The following is a 16462-nucleotide window of genomic DNA, read 5'->3' as shown; positions in this document are numbered from 1 at the left end:
TGCATATTGTTAAAATGCATGTTCTTATATTCACAGTAAAACCAGCTTACATTTGGGATTGACTCCCTCAATCCGTGCAGAATCAAATTCAGCTGAAGTCAGATTAAATTTCTTTACTCCTTATTTAACCTATTCTTTGAGAGTACCTACAAGAACTGTTCACAAAAGAAGGAAATTCATACCAAGGGTAAAACTTTCTATTTACTCTGCAAACCCACTGAAGAGTCATATTCTACCACAGCCACTTCCTCATATTTGGTTACCTTTTCATAAAACCTTTCATACAAAGAACCACAGGAACAGCTCAGGTTGGAAGGGGCCTCCAAAGATCACTGGGTCCAATCCTTGTGGGAAAGGGAGCCTAGATGAGATCACCTAGAACCCTGCCCAATTGCATCTTAAAAATCTCCAGTTGTGGGGACTCTGCCACAGCTCTGGGGAGACTGTTCAGTGATTGATTGTTCTTGCTGTAAAAATATTCTTCCCTACATCAAGGTGAAACCTTTCCCAGTGCAACTGCACCCATTGTCCCTTGTCTTTGTCATGTAGCTCCTCGTGATGGGAGAGCCTCCATTCTCTTTGTAGCTGTCCTTTGCAAAACAGTCATGACCCATTCCTACACAGAGCACTCGTGCTCAAACACCTGCAGGTCGGACCAACCTCCCCTCCACAAAGGAAAAAAATAATACAGTAAGGGCAGCAAGTTAAACTGCTTGTGGTCTTTGGTGGGGTTCAGCTAGAGGATAGATGGCTACAATGGTGAACAGGAGTGTTGCTTGGAGGGCCTATAACAAGCTGGGGGAATGGGCCTCATGGAAATCAAACACAACACCATGTAACAATTAAGGCCTGGGCAGCAGCTCTGCAGAAAAAGGTCCAGAGTGCCTGGCTGATAAGCTCCTGGCTGATGAGTCAGTAGTGTGCTTCTGCAGCAATCAAGGTGAAAGACTCAAGTATGTAACATGGATACAAATTCTTGTGTACAGAGAAAGTCTAAACTTCAAGAAGTTGCTGAAGGAAAACCAGGCAGTGAAAGTGACAGTAAACATTGAAAATTGACCTGAAAAACAATGCTGGCAGACTGTAATTTTCCTTGGCAAAACTGCTTAAAAGACACATCTGCTCCCCTATTATGAGGTAATGCCCAATAAAAATCAGCAAGGGCTGCTTAGTATCTTGTCTTTGCAACATTTTACTTCTTCTGCATCAGTGATACAAATTTCAGTCCAAGAATATTATTACATTGACACTGATTTCTAAAGGCTATTAAACTGGCCTTCACAAGTTGAAGAGCATCCTTAACCAGAATACACATTCTTAATCATTCCCGAGATGTCCTCTATAACAAAATAATTAGAGAGTCCTATATAATTGTCTCCAGCAGTCAACCTAAGAATTTGGCTCTTGAGTTCTTCAAGCAAAGATTATTACCCCTGCCATATAAGCCTACCTGTCTACCCAAGACACTGGAAAACAGATACGGCAATATTTTGATTTGTCTGTCTCACTCTACCACTAATAAAAGAAACATCATAAGCACAATCGTATCCAATAAAATAGGTCAGAAAAGAATAAACAAACAAGCAAGAAACCAATTTTCATCAAGAAATCATTAGCTCAGTTGAAAGAAATTAAACCTACTCAAAGGGAAGAAAAATATAACCGAAGAAAACAGGAATCATCCTAAGTAACATTTCAAAAGGGAAGATAAACCTATTGTATCAGCAATAGAAATATGCACAATAGTTCCAAATAACCTAAACTGAACCAGCAGGAGCTGTTCACAGCATCTCACAGCTCACTGTGGACTAACCCACACCGAGGTCCCTGTGATGCCATAACTATGCTGTTAAGCCAGATCAGCTCAGACACCTCTAGAATACCATGCCAGCTCTGGTTAATCATTAATCATGGCCTAAGCAATAGGATTATAGAATAATAGAACGACAGACAAGCTCTTCACAACACAGCTCCTTGTGGGCTCACCCAGTGAGTCCCTATTTCCTGTGCTGGAGCACATTCAGATACCAGACTGCATAGCTCTTCAAAGTCATGAACTCGTGCTCTCTTGTGTGCTTATTTAACAGAGCCCCCAAGATAATTTCTCCACAACTGTATCTGAACTGCCAACCTGCATTCGGATCAAATAACACCAGAGATCTGAGAGCTCACTTGAAAAAACATCTGCCAAGTAATTGTTTGTGTTAAACACAGCTGTCTTACAAAAACTCTATGAATAACTCTATATTCAGCATTATATGCCAGCACTTGCATATTGCAGGAATTTAGAAGGCTTAGTCACAGGAATAAATCTTTGCAATTCATTAAAAATACAAGTAATGTTCCGAAAACTTGACATCCCAACATAATGGCATAAAGAGTAGTAAAATATTTAAGCATATACATTTGTAGGTTTGATTTATTTCTAAAATACTTATCATTAAACTTCTAAACAATAAAACATTTAGCAAATAAGCCTATCATAAAGTGGACTTTTCTTAAATTAAATTCAGTATTTAACAAGAATTAGGGACAGCAACCTTTCCAAAATTTATAACAATAAATAGCTGCTAAAGCAGGTTTTTTTTAAAAAAAATATATTACATGAGGGTAAACAAATCAATCTGTCATTTTAAATTTTGCTATGCTCCACTGAAATGTACAAATGCTGAAAATATATGCAATAGGATAAAAGGGGCAAACAGAATGCTTACTTTCTCTAAATGCTTTACAGTAGCCAAGGAATGACAACAAGAAGAACAGGGCACACAGTAGGTCAGCTCTGCCAACAATCCCAGCAACCTTTAAAAAAAAAAAAATTATCAGATTTTTATTCTTAAAAAACCTGAAGTAAAGGAACACATAAAAAGTGAAATATATAATAGAATATAACTGTATCACTTTTTTTTTCTTTAACTTGGCTTATTGGATTAGTTATATCCAGTTTTTAAGATGCATCCTGTTTTTTACTGGGTATTGCTTAGTATCAACTACATAAATGGTTTGGCTTTGGTTTATGAAAATTTTAGTTTATGGAATCTTTTTTTAAGAAATGAAGGAGGACTTCACTGAATAAAATTTAGACTCTACACAATTCCATCTGTTTTTTGGATCAAATTGCATTTCAGCAGAACACTTGGAGAACATGAAAATATAAACCAGTTTGGGTTGGAAGCAACTTTAAATACCATCTCCTTCCAGCCCCCCCAGCCTTTCACTAGACCGGGTTTCTCAGAGCTGCATCCAACCTGGCCTTCAACACTCCCAGGGACAGGGCATCTCTAACTTTTCTGGGCAACCTGTGCCAGTGCCTCACCCCCCTCACACTAGAGAATTTCCTCCTAATATCTAATCTAAATCTACTCTCTTTCAAATTGAAGCCATTACATGGCTTGGAAGCCAAACATCCTGAACCACAATTAAATTGGCAGCTCTGCTGAAACACAAATCAAAACTGTTCACTTTTGGAAGACAAGCCAGCCTTCAAATTACAGTCTGAACACTCAGAATGGACAAATAGCTTCCAGCTTGCAGATTCAGGGGGAAAAAAAAATCATCCCCCTCTGGCAGTCTTTTGTGTTATATTAACTGACTGCATGAGAGCTACCATCAACTGCATCTTGAAACAGAGGTTGTACTAATGCAAAAGAAAACGAGAAGCACATCCTGGGACCTCTGTACTCAAGATCTGTGCCAACCTAATCAAGTGCTATCTCAGGGCTATCTGTAAGCTTTGGTTAAAGCCCCTAAACTGTATTTACAATAACTTGCTGAGACAGAGCAAGACACTTTTGGATCTTCAATTCTTAATTACACAAGTGTCAGGATAACACCACAAAATTTTTGTGAAAATCATGACATGGAGCTGGTATGGGACTGTACAGGCCCTGATGTTGGAAACTCACTAGAACATACACCCAGAGCAAGGATCATGGAAATGCCCCTTTATTTTTCAGTCTAGCTCTGCTTCCTGGAGTCCTGAGTTCCATGTTTTCGGGAGATGTTCAGAAGCAGGGCAGAACTGCTACAGGTTTTCTCTTTAAAATCACTTTTTTGTGATCATATTTCAGGGACAAAAGCAGGAACTTCAGTTCTTGCATAATATACCAGTTGTCCCATTTTGTGTATGGAACAGAAAAAGGAAAGTAAAAAAGAAAAGGGCAGTTTTTGTGTCAGGGTAGCATGATGGAGCAACTATTTCTAAATAACATCAGAGAAAGAGAAGTGTATAGGCATGAGAGTATGACTGAGTCCACTGCAGAGACTCTCTCCCACTTTTACCCTCAGCTTCACTTGAGCACTGTAAAAGAAGAAACTGTTGGACTCCTAAATTCAGTTCAGAAGAACTTCTTGATTTATCTACAGCTGTGCACCTGACTTCTCTGCTGCTTCCTCTTCTATCATACAAAGGAATTATGAGAATTAACTCAATAGCTGTGGAGTGCTTTGAAAGGTGAAAAAAATGAAGTGTCATTCTGCTTCAGGAGCCGTTCTTCCTAATGAGATAAAAGTTAGGGTGAGCTGACACAATTTCGAAAATAAATGTCCACTTGTTACAGCAAAGAGATTAAGGGGCTGATAAAGCACATGGCCTCAGATGACTCCAACAGCAAAATGTTAACCTAAAATGCAAGACAAGGCATATAGATTCTGGTAAGAAAGCAAACAAAGGAAAAAAAACAAACCAGTTTTAAATTAGTATCAGATATATTCTTATGTCCATGATTCATTTAGCATTTCGACATGAAGTGTTACAAAGAACAGGCCTTTTTTTAGAGCAGAGAGCTATAGCACAAGACTATTCATTTGTAGGTAGAAAAATTTAGTGTTTTCCTTACATAGGTACTGAAAGCATTACACCTTTCAATATCTGTTTTATATGACAGTTTGTTTCACTGTATAAACCAAAACCCAAAGCAGCAAACAGACGGATTCTTCACAATTTTATGTCAAAATATGTCATCTCATTTCAAAACCAGGATGTCGGATACTTAAAACTAACAGGTTTAAAATCATAAGGAACGCTTTTTAAGAGATGCTGCCAGACACACACTCATCCTAGAACTGTAGCAGTATAATGACTTCTTCACTGGAGCAAGATTTATTATTCACCATGCAAATGATTAGAGGTTTTTTTTCATTCCTGGATTTTAGAAGAGGCCTGAAATATAAGTGTGCTACTTTTCCCCCCTCTTCTTACACTGTTTGCCTGAAACATTTGCAAGTCGTCAAATATGCAAGCGGACCACATCACTTGTAATTTATTTGACATGACAAAGGCTTATTAATATTCTCATGCCGATTTAAATATATTCTTAGAGTCAAATGGAATGAAGAATAAATTTATGGATATTGATAAAGGGGTCACTAGTAGGTCTACTACAAAGTTAAGACTCAAGTGAGATTTCTCTTTATATGTCAGAACATCAAAAGCACTGAAGACTTGTTTTACTTTTCTCTGACATCTAAAACTGGTTTTGGAGAGCAAATATGAGGGGCCCTTCTGACACGGTGCACTCTCACAAAGAAGTTATTGTGCAGGCGAGTGAACACCAGAGAATGATTGTCAAGACATTTTAGCCACACTGCCAGAAAAGGTGTCAAATTACTAATGCATAACTTTGCACCATCTCTAGGTCTTCAATAGATGCAAGGTCTTCATCAGCTTAGAGCACAGCTTTCAATAACTTTTTCCTCACCAATTGTGTGCAGAGCAAATGCAAGAAGCCAAAACCATGGCATACTGTGAATAAATGAAAAATCAGTGCCATATATGTAGAATGTGAACTGTAGGATTCACTGTTCATTGCTAGGACAAAATCAAAATTAAAGGTAGTACTTTTTCTGTAGCTCAGACCTTCCAAATTCTAATAAAACCCCCAAAAAATCCCTAATTTTGATAATTTTATATCTCATTTATTCATTATCACAAGATCAAGAAATCAGTGATGACATTCAGCAAGCCCACTAGCATAAGGCCATAAGATTTCCTTAACTATGAGCACAAGAGAGCTTTTTAATAACACCATCTTCTCTTCACAGGATTCCCACCCAAGGACTTCGTGTTTTGGTCAGATATTTTAACTGGCTGCTATACATGTGCCATGCTTCTCTTCTGCATCTTCACATCTTTGCTTTTGCCTGCACTATTAAAGGACCTATTACTGTCAAATTTGTGTTCCCCATGTAAATAATTGCAGATTGTGATTAAAAAAAAATCCTTTAATCTTCTCCTTCATATTAAAAATATAAACCCAGTTTGATCTCTCATGAAATAGGATGATTTCCAGCCCTTTAATCATTTTCATGGCTCTTCTGAGCACTCTCCATTTTTTCCAGTGTTTTTCCTTGCAGCTTGGATGCAAAACTGAATGCAGCATTCTAAGAGTCACATACAAAGTTCATAGAGTGCCCCTACTCCAATTTTAAAACTCTCTGCTTTTTTTAATCAATGCAAATGGAAATGAAAAGTAATTAGGGAAATCCAGGAGGTAGGGAAACTTTGTAGTGCAGTGCTATCCTCCTTTAGTTATTGTATACCTGAATGATTTATCTTCCTTAATAAGGTCTAGCTCGGTGGAATTACAAGCCTTGGAGATACTAACCATAATATTTGATTGTTCTATTAAGACATGTGCCAAGAGAAGTGTTAAGAATATATAAAAGCAATCTGTAGACTAAAAGGCTACGCCAGAATTAATTAGTCAAGATGGTCAAGAACTTCTAAAATAAAAATCTCTGGAGATAATTATTCAATACTTACACACTCGGTGTGCACTGGATGTACAGCAAAGAGCAAAGCAGCAAGAAGAGAGGACTTGGGAGCCAGGTTCAGCCGTCTTCCTTTACTACTGAATTGCAATCCACCCAATAATATGGAGAACACATCAACCATCAACACTGAGATAATGCAATGCAGTATTATATTGATGACATGGAAACCAACCGGGTAGAAGCCTCCAGCAAAAAGGTAATTAATTCTATATAGAAACAAAAATATTAAGGCTAGGAATTACATCAATGCTTAGAAAAATACAAATAGAAAAACTAAACAACCCCATAGCAGACATTTGCACACAAAAGTAAAACAGACATCTCAGTACACCTGGTGTTATAATTTAGCCACAAAAAGAAGATAGAAACAATATCCCAGTCTTTAGGCCAAGGTATTCATAGGGAATGTCACATAGATACAGTATCTATCCTCTCCAAACACACACCTACCTACCATTATGTTAATCATTCCTATAGTTACTTAGACTTTCCTATAGTTACTGGCTCTTGGTCAACAATGTAATTTCATTGTTGCAACACAGGAGTATCCTGGGAATAAACAACCCAGCCCACTGAGGGATACCCCCGGGTTTAAGAGCAGCCAACTTGATGAAATTATGTTAATTAAATGCACACAGTGAGGAAACTAATATGCACTGGGACTATGATTTCCACTGATGTACTCTCTGAAAGAGGTCCTAGCATGTGGGTACAATCAGTGTCTACCCAGAAAGTAGTCAGCACATCTTGGTAACTGATTTGAGACTGATTAGAGAGACATTTCATACAAGTATTAGAATCAGAAGGAAGAGCAAGTGAAAATTCAGTCTAAATCCCTATTCAACACAGGAACTCTGCAGTAAAATGGAGGCTGAGAAGAAGAGGGGGAAACATTGTGCTATTATCCTTTTGCTTTTTAGGTAGGTAAGGTACACAGAAATCCAGTTTGAATAGGGAATTTTACACAGTTATTTTGGTTAATCTGCATTTGGCATAAATAAAACCTATTTAAAAACTTAACCTATTATAAATATGATACACATAAAGGTTGGAGCTTAGGGAAATTAAGGAAATCCATTTCTTACTTGTGAAAATACCATTTTATGGACCATCTCCACAGGCTCATCTACACTTTCAGATATAGTAATGATTATATCCCAGTTCACTCTTTAAACAAACCAGAATGTTATTAGAGATGGAATGTACCACAGAGACAAGAAGAAAAAAATAAAAGAAAAAAGGAAAGCAAGTTCTGTATAAAGCACTGAAAGCTTTTATAGGTTTAGGAATCTGACATATTCTATTCAGTTGCTTACTTCTCTTGATGAAAATGTGAAGAAAGCCCAATAGACAGTGAAACCCACAGTGCTAGGTACTTAAAACACTGACATTCCCCTAAAGGGTCAAAGTTTTTGCTTGAATATGAGGACTAAGAGTGGGAACATTTCTTCAACACTTACTTAGTCCCTGGTTTGGAATGGGCAACAGCAGAAGGAGCACCAAGTCCCCACTGACACCATTGAGTCACAGGGGGAAAATAAAGAAATTAAGGCTTCCTCAAATATTCTCTGCATTACTGTACCAGGTTTCTACAAGGTCTACTGTTTGCTCAAATCTTTGTGCAAAAAACATGAGCTAAGCATCTACAAAAGTAATCCTCTTAAACCTTTAGTTATTAGACAGAACCAGCCAGTTATATATTGGCAGACATTTCACTAGATTCTCAGACCCTCGAGTTAGAATACTGGAGTGAAGAGGTGGGAAGACTATAGAGTGATCTGACAGAAAAAGGCCACAGTACCTTGATACTATTTATAAAATATACAATTTGATAGGTCAACAGGAAAGCAGAGAACAAAAACTACAATAGCAGCCTAAGTGGCAGCATGGCTAAGTGAAGGGAACATATACCTCCTAGTTCCTTGATAGTGTGACATACTAAACCACACCACCCCTAGTACCAGGTATAGAAGTCCATTAAGACAAAATCTACAGAAAGTAGATATAAATACAGAATGTCAAAATAATTAGTATTTTTGGAAAGAAACCATTGGAAGTGAACTCAAAAATCGTATTGAATCGTATGGAAAGGTATCCAACTACCCTCCAGCTACTTTGTTCTTGCCTTTTCTGTTGCCTTCCCCCTAAATTCAACTGAGACAATATAGGTTAAAAAATATTCAGACCTTGAGCAAAAATACAAGTCTCACCTGAAAGTCAGGACAGTTAGCGGTCGATATGACTTATGGCTGGTATTGCTGCTGAGTTTGCTACCCCAAAAGTCATGATACCACAGGTCACCAAGTGGGGTTTCTGCCCTGAGGTCCTAAAAGAAAAGAAAGTACCAGATTCTTAAAATTTTTCCTTTGTTCAAAGCAGCTAAACCACAAACAAGTTCTGACTAATACAAGCTCACACTAAGATGGACATAGCAGGAGTTTTGTTGGCTCACTACCAGCATTTGCCCCTAAGTTTGCAATGAAGGTCACATCTTGAATGGCTGTCACTGTAAAGGCCACGATCCTGGATTCTGTAAGTAGGCATAACTACATGAAATTTAGAGTTATATTCACATCAGTTTTTAATCTGGTCAATAGCCAAGATATGAAACAGATAAACCTCTTTACCTTATAATTTTGTAAAAAGCCTTTGATTTTAGGTGTAGGTTTACTTGCAAAGAAGGTCAACTACAAACTGCTGCAAAATAGCCGTTTTTTACCAGTGCAGTAGCATAACCACTAATGAAAACATGAAATCAAGGAGGCTTAAGGTAGGAAATAACAATTAGCTATTTTTTGAAGCCTTGCCTTGCACAGAACTATTCAAATAGTAGAGGTTGTTTTAATACATGAAATCAAGAATCAACATCTCTACATACTACTCAAAAAGATTAAAAGACAGAAAGGTAATGAATTATTTTAATTTGGGGTGCAATAGGGGCCTATAAAAAAACACTGCAAAGAAAATGTCTTGCTTTCTTGCTCTTCCCTTTTATCTCAAAGCCATACTAATATTGAAAAATCCAAATAATGTAGGCTATTAAATGGAAAGCATGCACTTTGGAGGAAAAATGAAGGATCTTGCTAGCATCTGCCTCAGTTTTCTATGAGGACAAGCTTGGCATATACTTGCCCTTCTTCTGCTTCCCCAGTGCAATTAAATACCAATTTACGCTACGGCAAAGGACATGCAGGTTAAAGACATTTGAGACAGAACCTAAGAACAAAGTACTACTCCTGCAATCAACAAGTTACTCTACTCCCACCTTCTGTCTTGAAATTATTTGAGACCAATGAACTACAGCTGGTGAACAAGACACTGCAAACACAAGTAGACAAACAGGCTGGCTAACCCCACAAAAGGTCTTACAAACCCTGGTGGCCCTGTCTTATTGTTCCTACAACTCCACCTGTTTAAGATTCTCACGTTGCAATTCCCTCAGTTTATTAATTCTCACTTGCTTCTATAGTATCTTGAGCACTCCTGTGGTCTCCAGAACCTTCCATCACATCCTTAGCTAGTATTTTTGGCTTGCACATACTCCCAAATTACAGCCAAATTGCTGGATCCTGATGACTGGCAGCTGCTAAACTAAACTTAAAATAACTAATTTTTTTCTTGCTTCTTTAACAAGAATAGTCTTAACATATTCTTTTATCCATCCAAAAATACAAATTAAAAAGCAATGCAAGAAGAGATTTATTTCTATCACTTGATCAAATTTGGCTAGTATTAGACAGCTGATTGAAAAAAAATTAGGAAGGAAATAGGCTAAAGTTCTTAGCACACAGTCAAATGAACTGAAGTATTCTCCAGCAGGTTACTAATCAATACACAGAAAAGAGAGCAGGGCTAAAACTGTAGTCTGAAAAAAACCTAGACTGCAGCTGTCAATTAAGGCACTCTCAGGGAATTTCTTAAGAAATCAAGACTCACAGGGGATCCTACTTGGGCTTAAAAATTACCAAGGTGAAAAATTCCTTCACGCTCTCACAGATGTTTCTACTGCCAAGTAATAGCTAGAAATTTCTTTTTTCTCCCAGGACTGCTATTTTAGCCTTAGGCACCTAAATTCCTCATTGGTATGCACAAACCCTAAAGGTCATAATCTGACTCTCAGAGCAGGAACACACTCAACCAGCAGCTCACTAAATCAATACAGCCAGCTTTTCCAGGGGCAAGCTGGGACAGGGATGGACAGCAGCATCCACTGAAGTCTTTGTACTCTGCAGAGGACACTTGTCAGAGGGTGGTGTGACCCTCAGACTGCTTTTCCAACCAGCAGCACTGCCCCTTATGTACATAAGGTCTTTCTTCTCACATGAAAGACATACTTTTATAAATGTTAGTACTGAAAAAAGTACATCTTCCACGTCACACAGATGGTCTTCAATAACTTGAGAAGGGAAATGTACAAGGCTTGATTTCTGGTTCCGCTATAATCAGCCTTCTTTTGTCTTCCATCGGAAGAATGCAGGAAAAGCTGAATGCATGGAATTACTTAGTGATTAGATTATACTTCCATACGACCTAAAAATCTTCAATCATGTATCTTGCCCTTGTATCCAAGTTCTGTAAGAAAGTTTCTTACATTAATTTTCCTACTTCGTGAACTTAGCCTAAAATAGGAACAGTTTGCTCCAAGAGACACAGCTGTTCAAAAGCTATATATGATTTTCTCTTTAAAAACCAAAAGTAGCTATCAAATAATCTCTAAATATTTGATTAGTAGCAACTTACAGACAGCAGAGTTCAAGATTTGAAGAAAGGTCAGTTTTTCTATATAAAGGCTTATAGAAATGACATATTGTGTCTGAAGCTCTACTTAATCCAACTGTTTGTCTTGCCGAGCTAGTAAATAAATAAAGACAAAAGCCACTGTTGTTTACCAATTAAAAATGCTTAAAATGCTGCTTAAAATTATAAGAAAGCATCTGGAAAACAGCCTTTATCTCCAATAAAATCTAATAACGGAATGTTCCATGATACGATAGGCATGGGGTCACGTGTATCTTTTCTCAAAAAAAAAATAAAAGAAATGAAAGATTGGGATGATGGCAGCTAGTAAATTAAGAGAAAGGATACTGTGAGGTACCCAAGAAAATTTGCTACAGTAGCAATGCTCAGTAAATCTAAAATTACTTCAACTGCTGTCTTTCCTATTAAATAGGAATAAAGTATGCTATGCTTTGTTTAATAAACTGTGCCATTGCTAGATAATCTCTCTCCCCATTAAACTGGTAAACTCATTGTCTCTGCATTTTTCTTGTGGATTTTGAATTTTGATATACCCATATGACCCCTGTGTTAAAATGATATTGTCACAAAATCCTCATTTCATTTCTAGGGAAGAATAGAGGATTTTGATGTGAAAAATAGAATAAGCTTCCCAGTTTTTCAAACATACAGACTACATATGGATTAATTTATTTAAGCAGTTGGTTGAATTTCTCAGCATTGCCAACAGCTAGAATCCTGGTGCTAATTGTTGGGTTGCATAGATAAATTGAAACATTTTTAGAGTAAAGACTGAAAGAAATGGAGGGAGATTACAATTGTGGAAATTGCATATTAAGAAAACAACCTGCCTTGTTTCAACATCAGTCTTTTGTTCATTCTTTCACAAAATTAAAATATTATAAACAGGTTGCAAATAAAACTGTGAAGAATGAAACACTGCCAGGAGCTGTGCAATCTAAAATACAATACTACTTTAAAAAAACTCAAAACAACAATGCTATAAGTTCTTAATTTGTCTACAGTATTCTCTTGAAAGCTTTGAGATTTATTTCCATGTTGACAGATGTTATTTTTCTCCCATACATTTATAACTGAAGGTATGATGACTTGCACACACATAATAGAAATTTGTCTAAGGAAACAGTAATTCTGCATGATTCTAAAAGGCACATTGTGATAAGTTGCCTCTATATCTTGTGCAAAGGAAAAAAAAAAAGTGAATTGTGTTCTTCTTGCAGTATGAGTCTCCGGATTATTCTCTTTGTAACCCCATGGCTTCAGGAAGACTGAACCAACAGATGAATGCAATTATTTTTATCCTGTGCTTTTTCTTTCTAAACGTCTAACAAGTACCTTCCAGAACAGCATAAAAGCTGTAACACCAATACCCATCCATGGGCACAGCCTCACTCACTGCTACATGTGATCCTGTGAAGTGTCCCAGCAACTGAAGACACTCCACTGCTCAAAGTCAAAAGAATCTCAGCTAGAGGTTTCTTTCAATCGTGTGTTAATTTCTAAGCATTTCAAGGTCTTTTCATTGCATGTATGGTCAGCTTTAAAATGGAACACAAGAATACTCTACCTCAATCTTAAAAAAATATTGTTGCCACAGGAACTTTAAGGTGGGGGAGGAGGGAAAAAAGGAGTTTTGCTTGCTCCTGTAACATTTTTACGGTATAAACTACACCTGAAGACCCCCTGCACCCTACAATACCTTAATGATGCCTTATGTACCTGCAACCAGACTAAGTTTAATCAGTGGTCTTATTCTGTGACCCCGAGAAGATAATGAACAAAATCTCCTATTAACATTCATGGGTATCAAAAAAGTTTACTGTACAGTCTCACTGACTTAGGAATGAGAATAAAATTAGACCTACTGGCAGACTTGATGTACAGATACCCTTAAATCAAACTTAACTTTAAAAAACACTAAAAACTAGAAAAATGAAGTTTAAAAAAAAAAAAGTAATACTCAAAGGAAGCTCTTTACTAGGCTGAAACTTTTAGGCCTATTTAGATCAACTGTTGCATTATTTCTTTTCCTATGACCATTTATGCCACAGGGTGTAAGGAAAAGAAGAGAGACAAACCTTATTATTGATGATGGCTTCAGAATCATCAAAGACAAAATCTCCATCATAGCTGTTAGCAAAACAGAGGAAGGAAATTAATGCCACAACCATTTTAGCCCAGTACGATGGAAGGAGGAACCATGATACGTCATGGTCAAGATTAGGTTCCATTTGTGCCATTCTGTGAAATACTTGTTCCAAGTTGGGAGCTTCAGCATTATGTTGGTTGAAAATCTGAAAGAAACACATGTAAGTGAATGGTTACAGCTCTAATTCAGTAAAAAAGTTTTTTAAAGGAAAGCTGGCTTGGGAGAGGAGATGAGGTTTCATATAACCTTACATGTTTTTTTTTTTTCTCAGTGCCTCTCATAGTTACTGGAACATACCTAAACATAATTTTGTACTTCAAAAGAGGAAGTAAAGGCAGAATTTCTCATGGAGCACAGAGATAAATACAAGAAATTCTTGGATGCTAAGGTAAAACTTTGGCACAGACAAATTCTAAAACCTAGAGCAAATCACTGTTTTTCTGTTTCTTATTGTTCTTTTCAAGCAATACAAACAGATGCATCAGTGGGGAGGGTGAAGTATTTATAAACTTATGTAGAAAATTATAAACATTATAATTTCCTTCTGCATTTGACAAGCAAACACTGTCAATTGCCAAAAGAGCCCAATTCGCTTCAGTTAATCAAAGGTCTTATACATTCCCCCATGCAAGGAATTCATACAAACATCACAGATAGACACATGGAGATAGCAGTTAATGGACTAGGCCCTAAATCTCAGCAATTCAAGAAATGAGACAACAAAACCCATAGAACTGAGATGGGACCAGTGTTCAGGAGGTCACTTTGCATGCCTCAAGTGCAGCTGAAATTCCACTGCTGTATTCACGGGCTCATGAGGTTGTTGAGGCAGATGAAAAAGAGCCTGCAATCCAAGCACACTGAGTGATATATCAGTGTGCTTGGATCAGTGGAGGTACTAAGGCTGGAGCTTTTCACCCATTAGACACCTTTACTTGGATGGGTCTCTCTGGATGCTCCAGAGCCAGCCTTCTGTCTGGACTACTACTCTGCCTTCGCTTCTCAGACACTACTGTGAGTGGTCTTATTATCAACTGCTGGTATAAATGGCAAGCAAAGGAGGTGATGAATGGAAAACTGCAGTAAAAGCCAGGCAGAATATGATTTTTTTTAATTTTGTATGCCCAAAGAATGATAAGCTACTATATGTACCCATCTTCAGTCTCTTCTTATTTATTTGCTTGTTGAATCAACAGTTGCACTCCTGAAAATGTTGCACTTAATACTTTTATACAGAGAAATAGAAAATCTAGAAAAATAGCTCCAGTGCACCCCTGCAAACATTGCAGTCCGCCTTTGCATGGTCTAGGAAAACAGCTCCAATCATTTGGCTTCTGGAACAGAGCTGACCATTAGAGCTGCTACAAAAATTGCTCTGTAGCTTTCTCTTTTTGCAATACAACATTCCGGTCCCCGCAGATTCCCAATTCCTGCACACGCACAGGGACAGGCAATGCACCCTGCCACACCAGTGCCCCTCCTCGCTTTGGAGACCATATGGCGCTGCTCCCAAATTCAGATAAAGTCAGTAACCTGGAGCTGTGCAACCTGAGAGGCTGGAGCTCCCTGGCTGAGCAAAGCAGCTGCTTTAAGAGCAAAAACCTTTTCTCGGAGTAGTTCACCCGTGTGCTCGTAGTTTGACGGGAACAAAGAGAGAAAGCGTGGCTGTTAACTGAGGGAAGCGCACGGCGTCGCTCCCAACAGCATGGATACAGCATCAACACGCACCACGCAATTAAAATATTTAATCCACTCAAAATCCATTTCGTCCCGAAAGTTTCTCCCATTACGCCTGCTCTATTTATCGGGCGCACAGCTGCTGCCAGCCCTCCTCCCCGCGGTGCAGGAGGCCGGTCCACGGGGGGCTCCCTTCCCCGGGCGGCGCGGCGGCGGTGCGGGCACCCCCGAGGGACCGCCACCTCCCCGGCGGCAGGGGACGGGGATGGCGCCTCCCCGCCGCCCTCTCCAGGGAAAGGCGAGCCCGAGGCGACCCGGAGAGCAGCCGCCGCACACCCGGGCAGCCCCGCGGCGGGGCGGGCTCGGTGCGTCCCGCCGGGGAGCGCCGGCGCCGCGGGGGTGGCTCGCACTCAGGCTGGCGCTGGCCGCGCGCGGAGCCCCGAAAACTTGGGGGGGTCCCGGGCACCCTGCGGGCGGTCCCGGGGAAGGAGCCAGCCCGGGAAGGCGGCGGCGGCTGCGGGGTAAGTGTCGAGGCTGGGGAGGGCGGGGTGGGGAGGGCAGGAGAGCCCCACCGGGAGTTTGGCGGTGGCCCTGCCCCGCTCGCCGCTCCCCTTTTGTCCTGGCGGCGACGTCTCCGCCGTAGGGGTGGCCCGTCCCGTCCGGCCCTCGCCCCCGGGCCGGTCCCGCCAGCGGACGAGGCGCTGGCGAGACCCCCGCTCCCCCGCGCGGCGTTACCTGCGAGGACACGGAGCCCGCGCGGCATCTCCCACCCGGGAGCGAAACTCTCCCGCCCGGCGAGCCCCGAGCCGGAGCGGCCGGCGGGGGAGGGGCCGCGGCGGCTGCGCCTCCGGGAACATCCCCGCAGCCCATTGGCCGCCGCCCCGCCCCGCCCCTCCATGGCCCCGCCCCCCGAGGCAGACCCGCGCGGTCATTGGCTGCGGCCGCGGTGACGCGCGGCGGGCGGGATCAGGAGGGCGGAGCCGGGCGCTCGCTCGCGGAGGCAGCGGGGCCGGCGCGGGTCGCTCCCCCTTCATCCCAAACTCCGCGCCCCGCGAACGGGCGGGGCCGGGCGGGCTCCTGGCAGCGCCCGCCGTCACCTGCGCC

General features: G+C 40.3%; 1 protein-coding gene across 2 annotated transcripts in view; it reads right to left on the bottom strand.

Annotated features, from left to right (window-relative positions):
* TMTC4 (transmembrane O-mannosyltransferase targeting cadherins 4) overlaps positions 1 to 16235 on the bottom strand; it is a 53573-nt gene extending 37338 nt beyond the window's left edge. Inside the window, exons 1-5 of one of the 2 annotated variants that reach the window (XM_086880802.1) lie at positions 16094 to 16235; positions 13611 to 13826; positions 8985 to 9100; positions 6764 to 6980; positions 2715 to 2802 (exon numbers count right to left, since the gene is read on the bottom strand). In XM_086880802.1, coding sequence (XP_086736928.1) covers positions 2715 to 2802; positions 6764 to 6980; positions 8985 to 9100; positions 13611 to 13826; positions 16094 to 16228 — 772 coding nt within the window. In that variant the 5' untranslated portion in view covers positions 16229 to 16235. The remainder of the gene's footprint in view (positions 1 to 2714; positions 2803 to 6763; positions 6981 to 8984; positions 9101 to 13610; positions 13827 to 16093) is intronic. The other variant, XM_086880803.1, reaches the window with a different exon arrangement.
* Positions 16236 to 16462: the final 227 nt, after the last annotated feature.

Source organism: Cyanistes caeruleus, chromosome 3, assembly GCF_971803275.1.
Source record: "Cyanistes caeruleus chromosome 3, bCyaCae1.hap1.1, whole genome shotgun sequence".
In the NCBI taxonomy this organism is placed as follows: domain Eukaryota; kingdom Metazoa; phylum Chordata; class Aves; order Passeriformes; family Paridae; genus Cyanistes; species Cyanistes caeruleus.
Note: the sequence above shows the minus strand (reverse complement) of the source record. Positions and strands in the feature narration are given on the sequence as shown.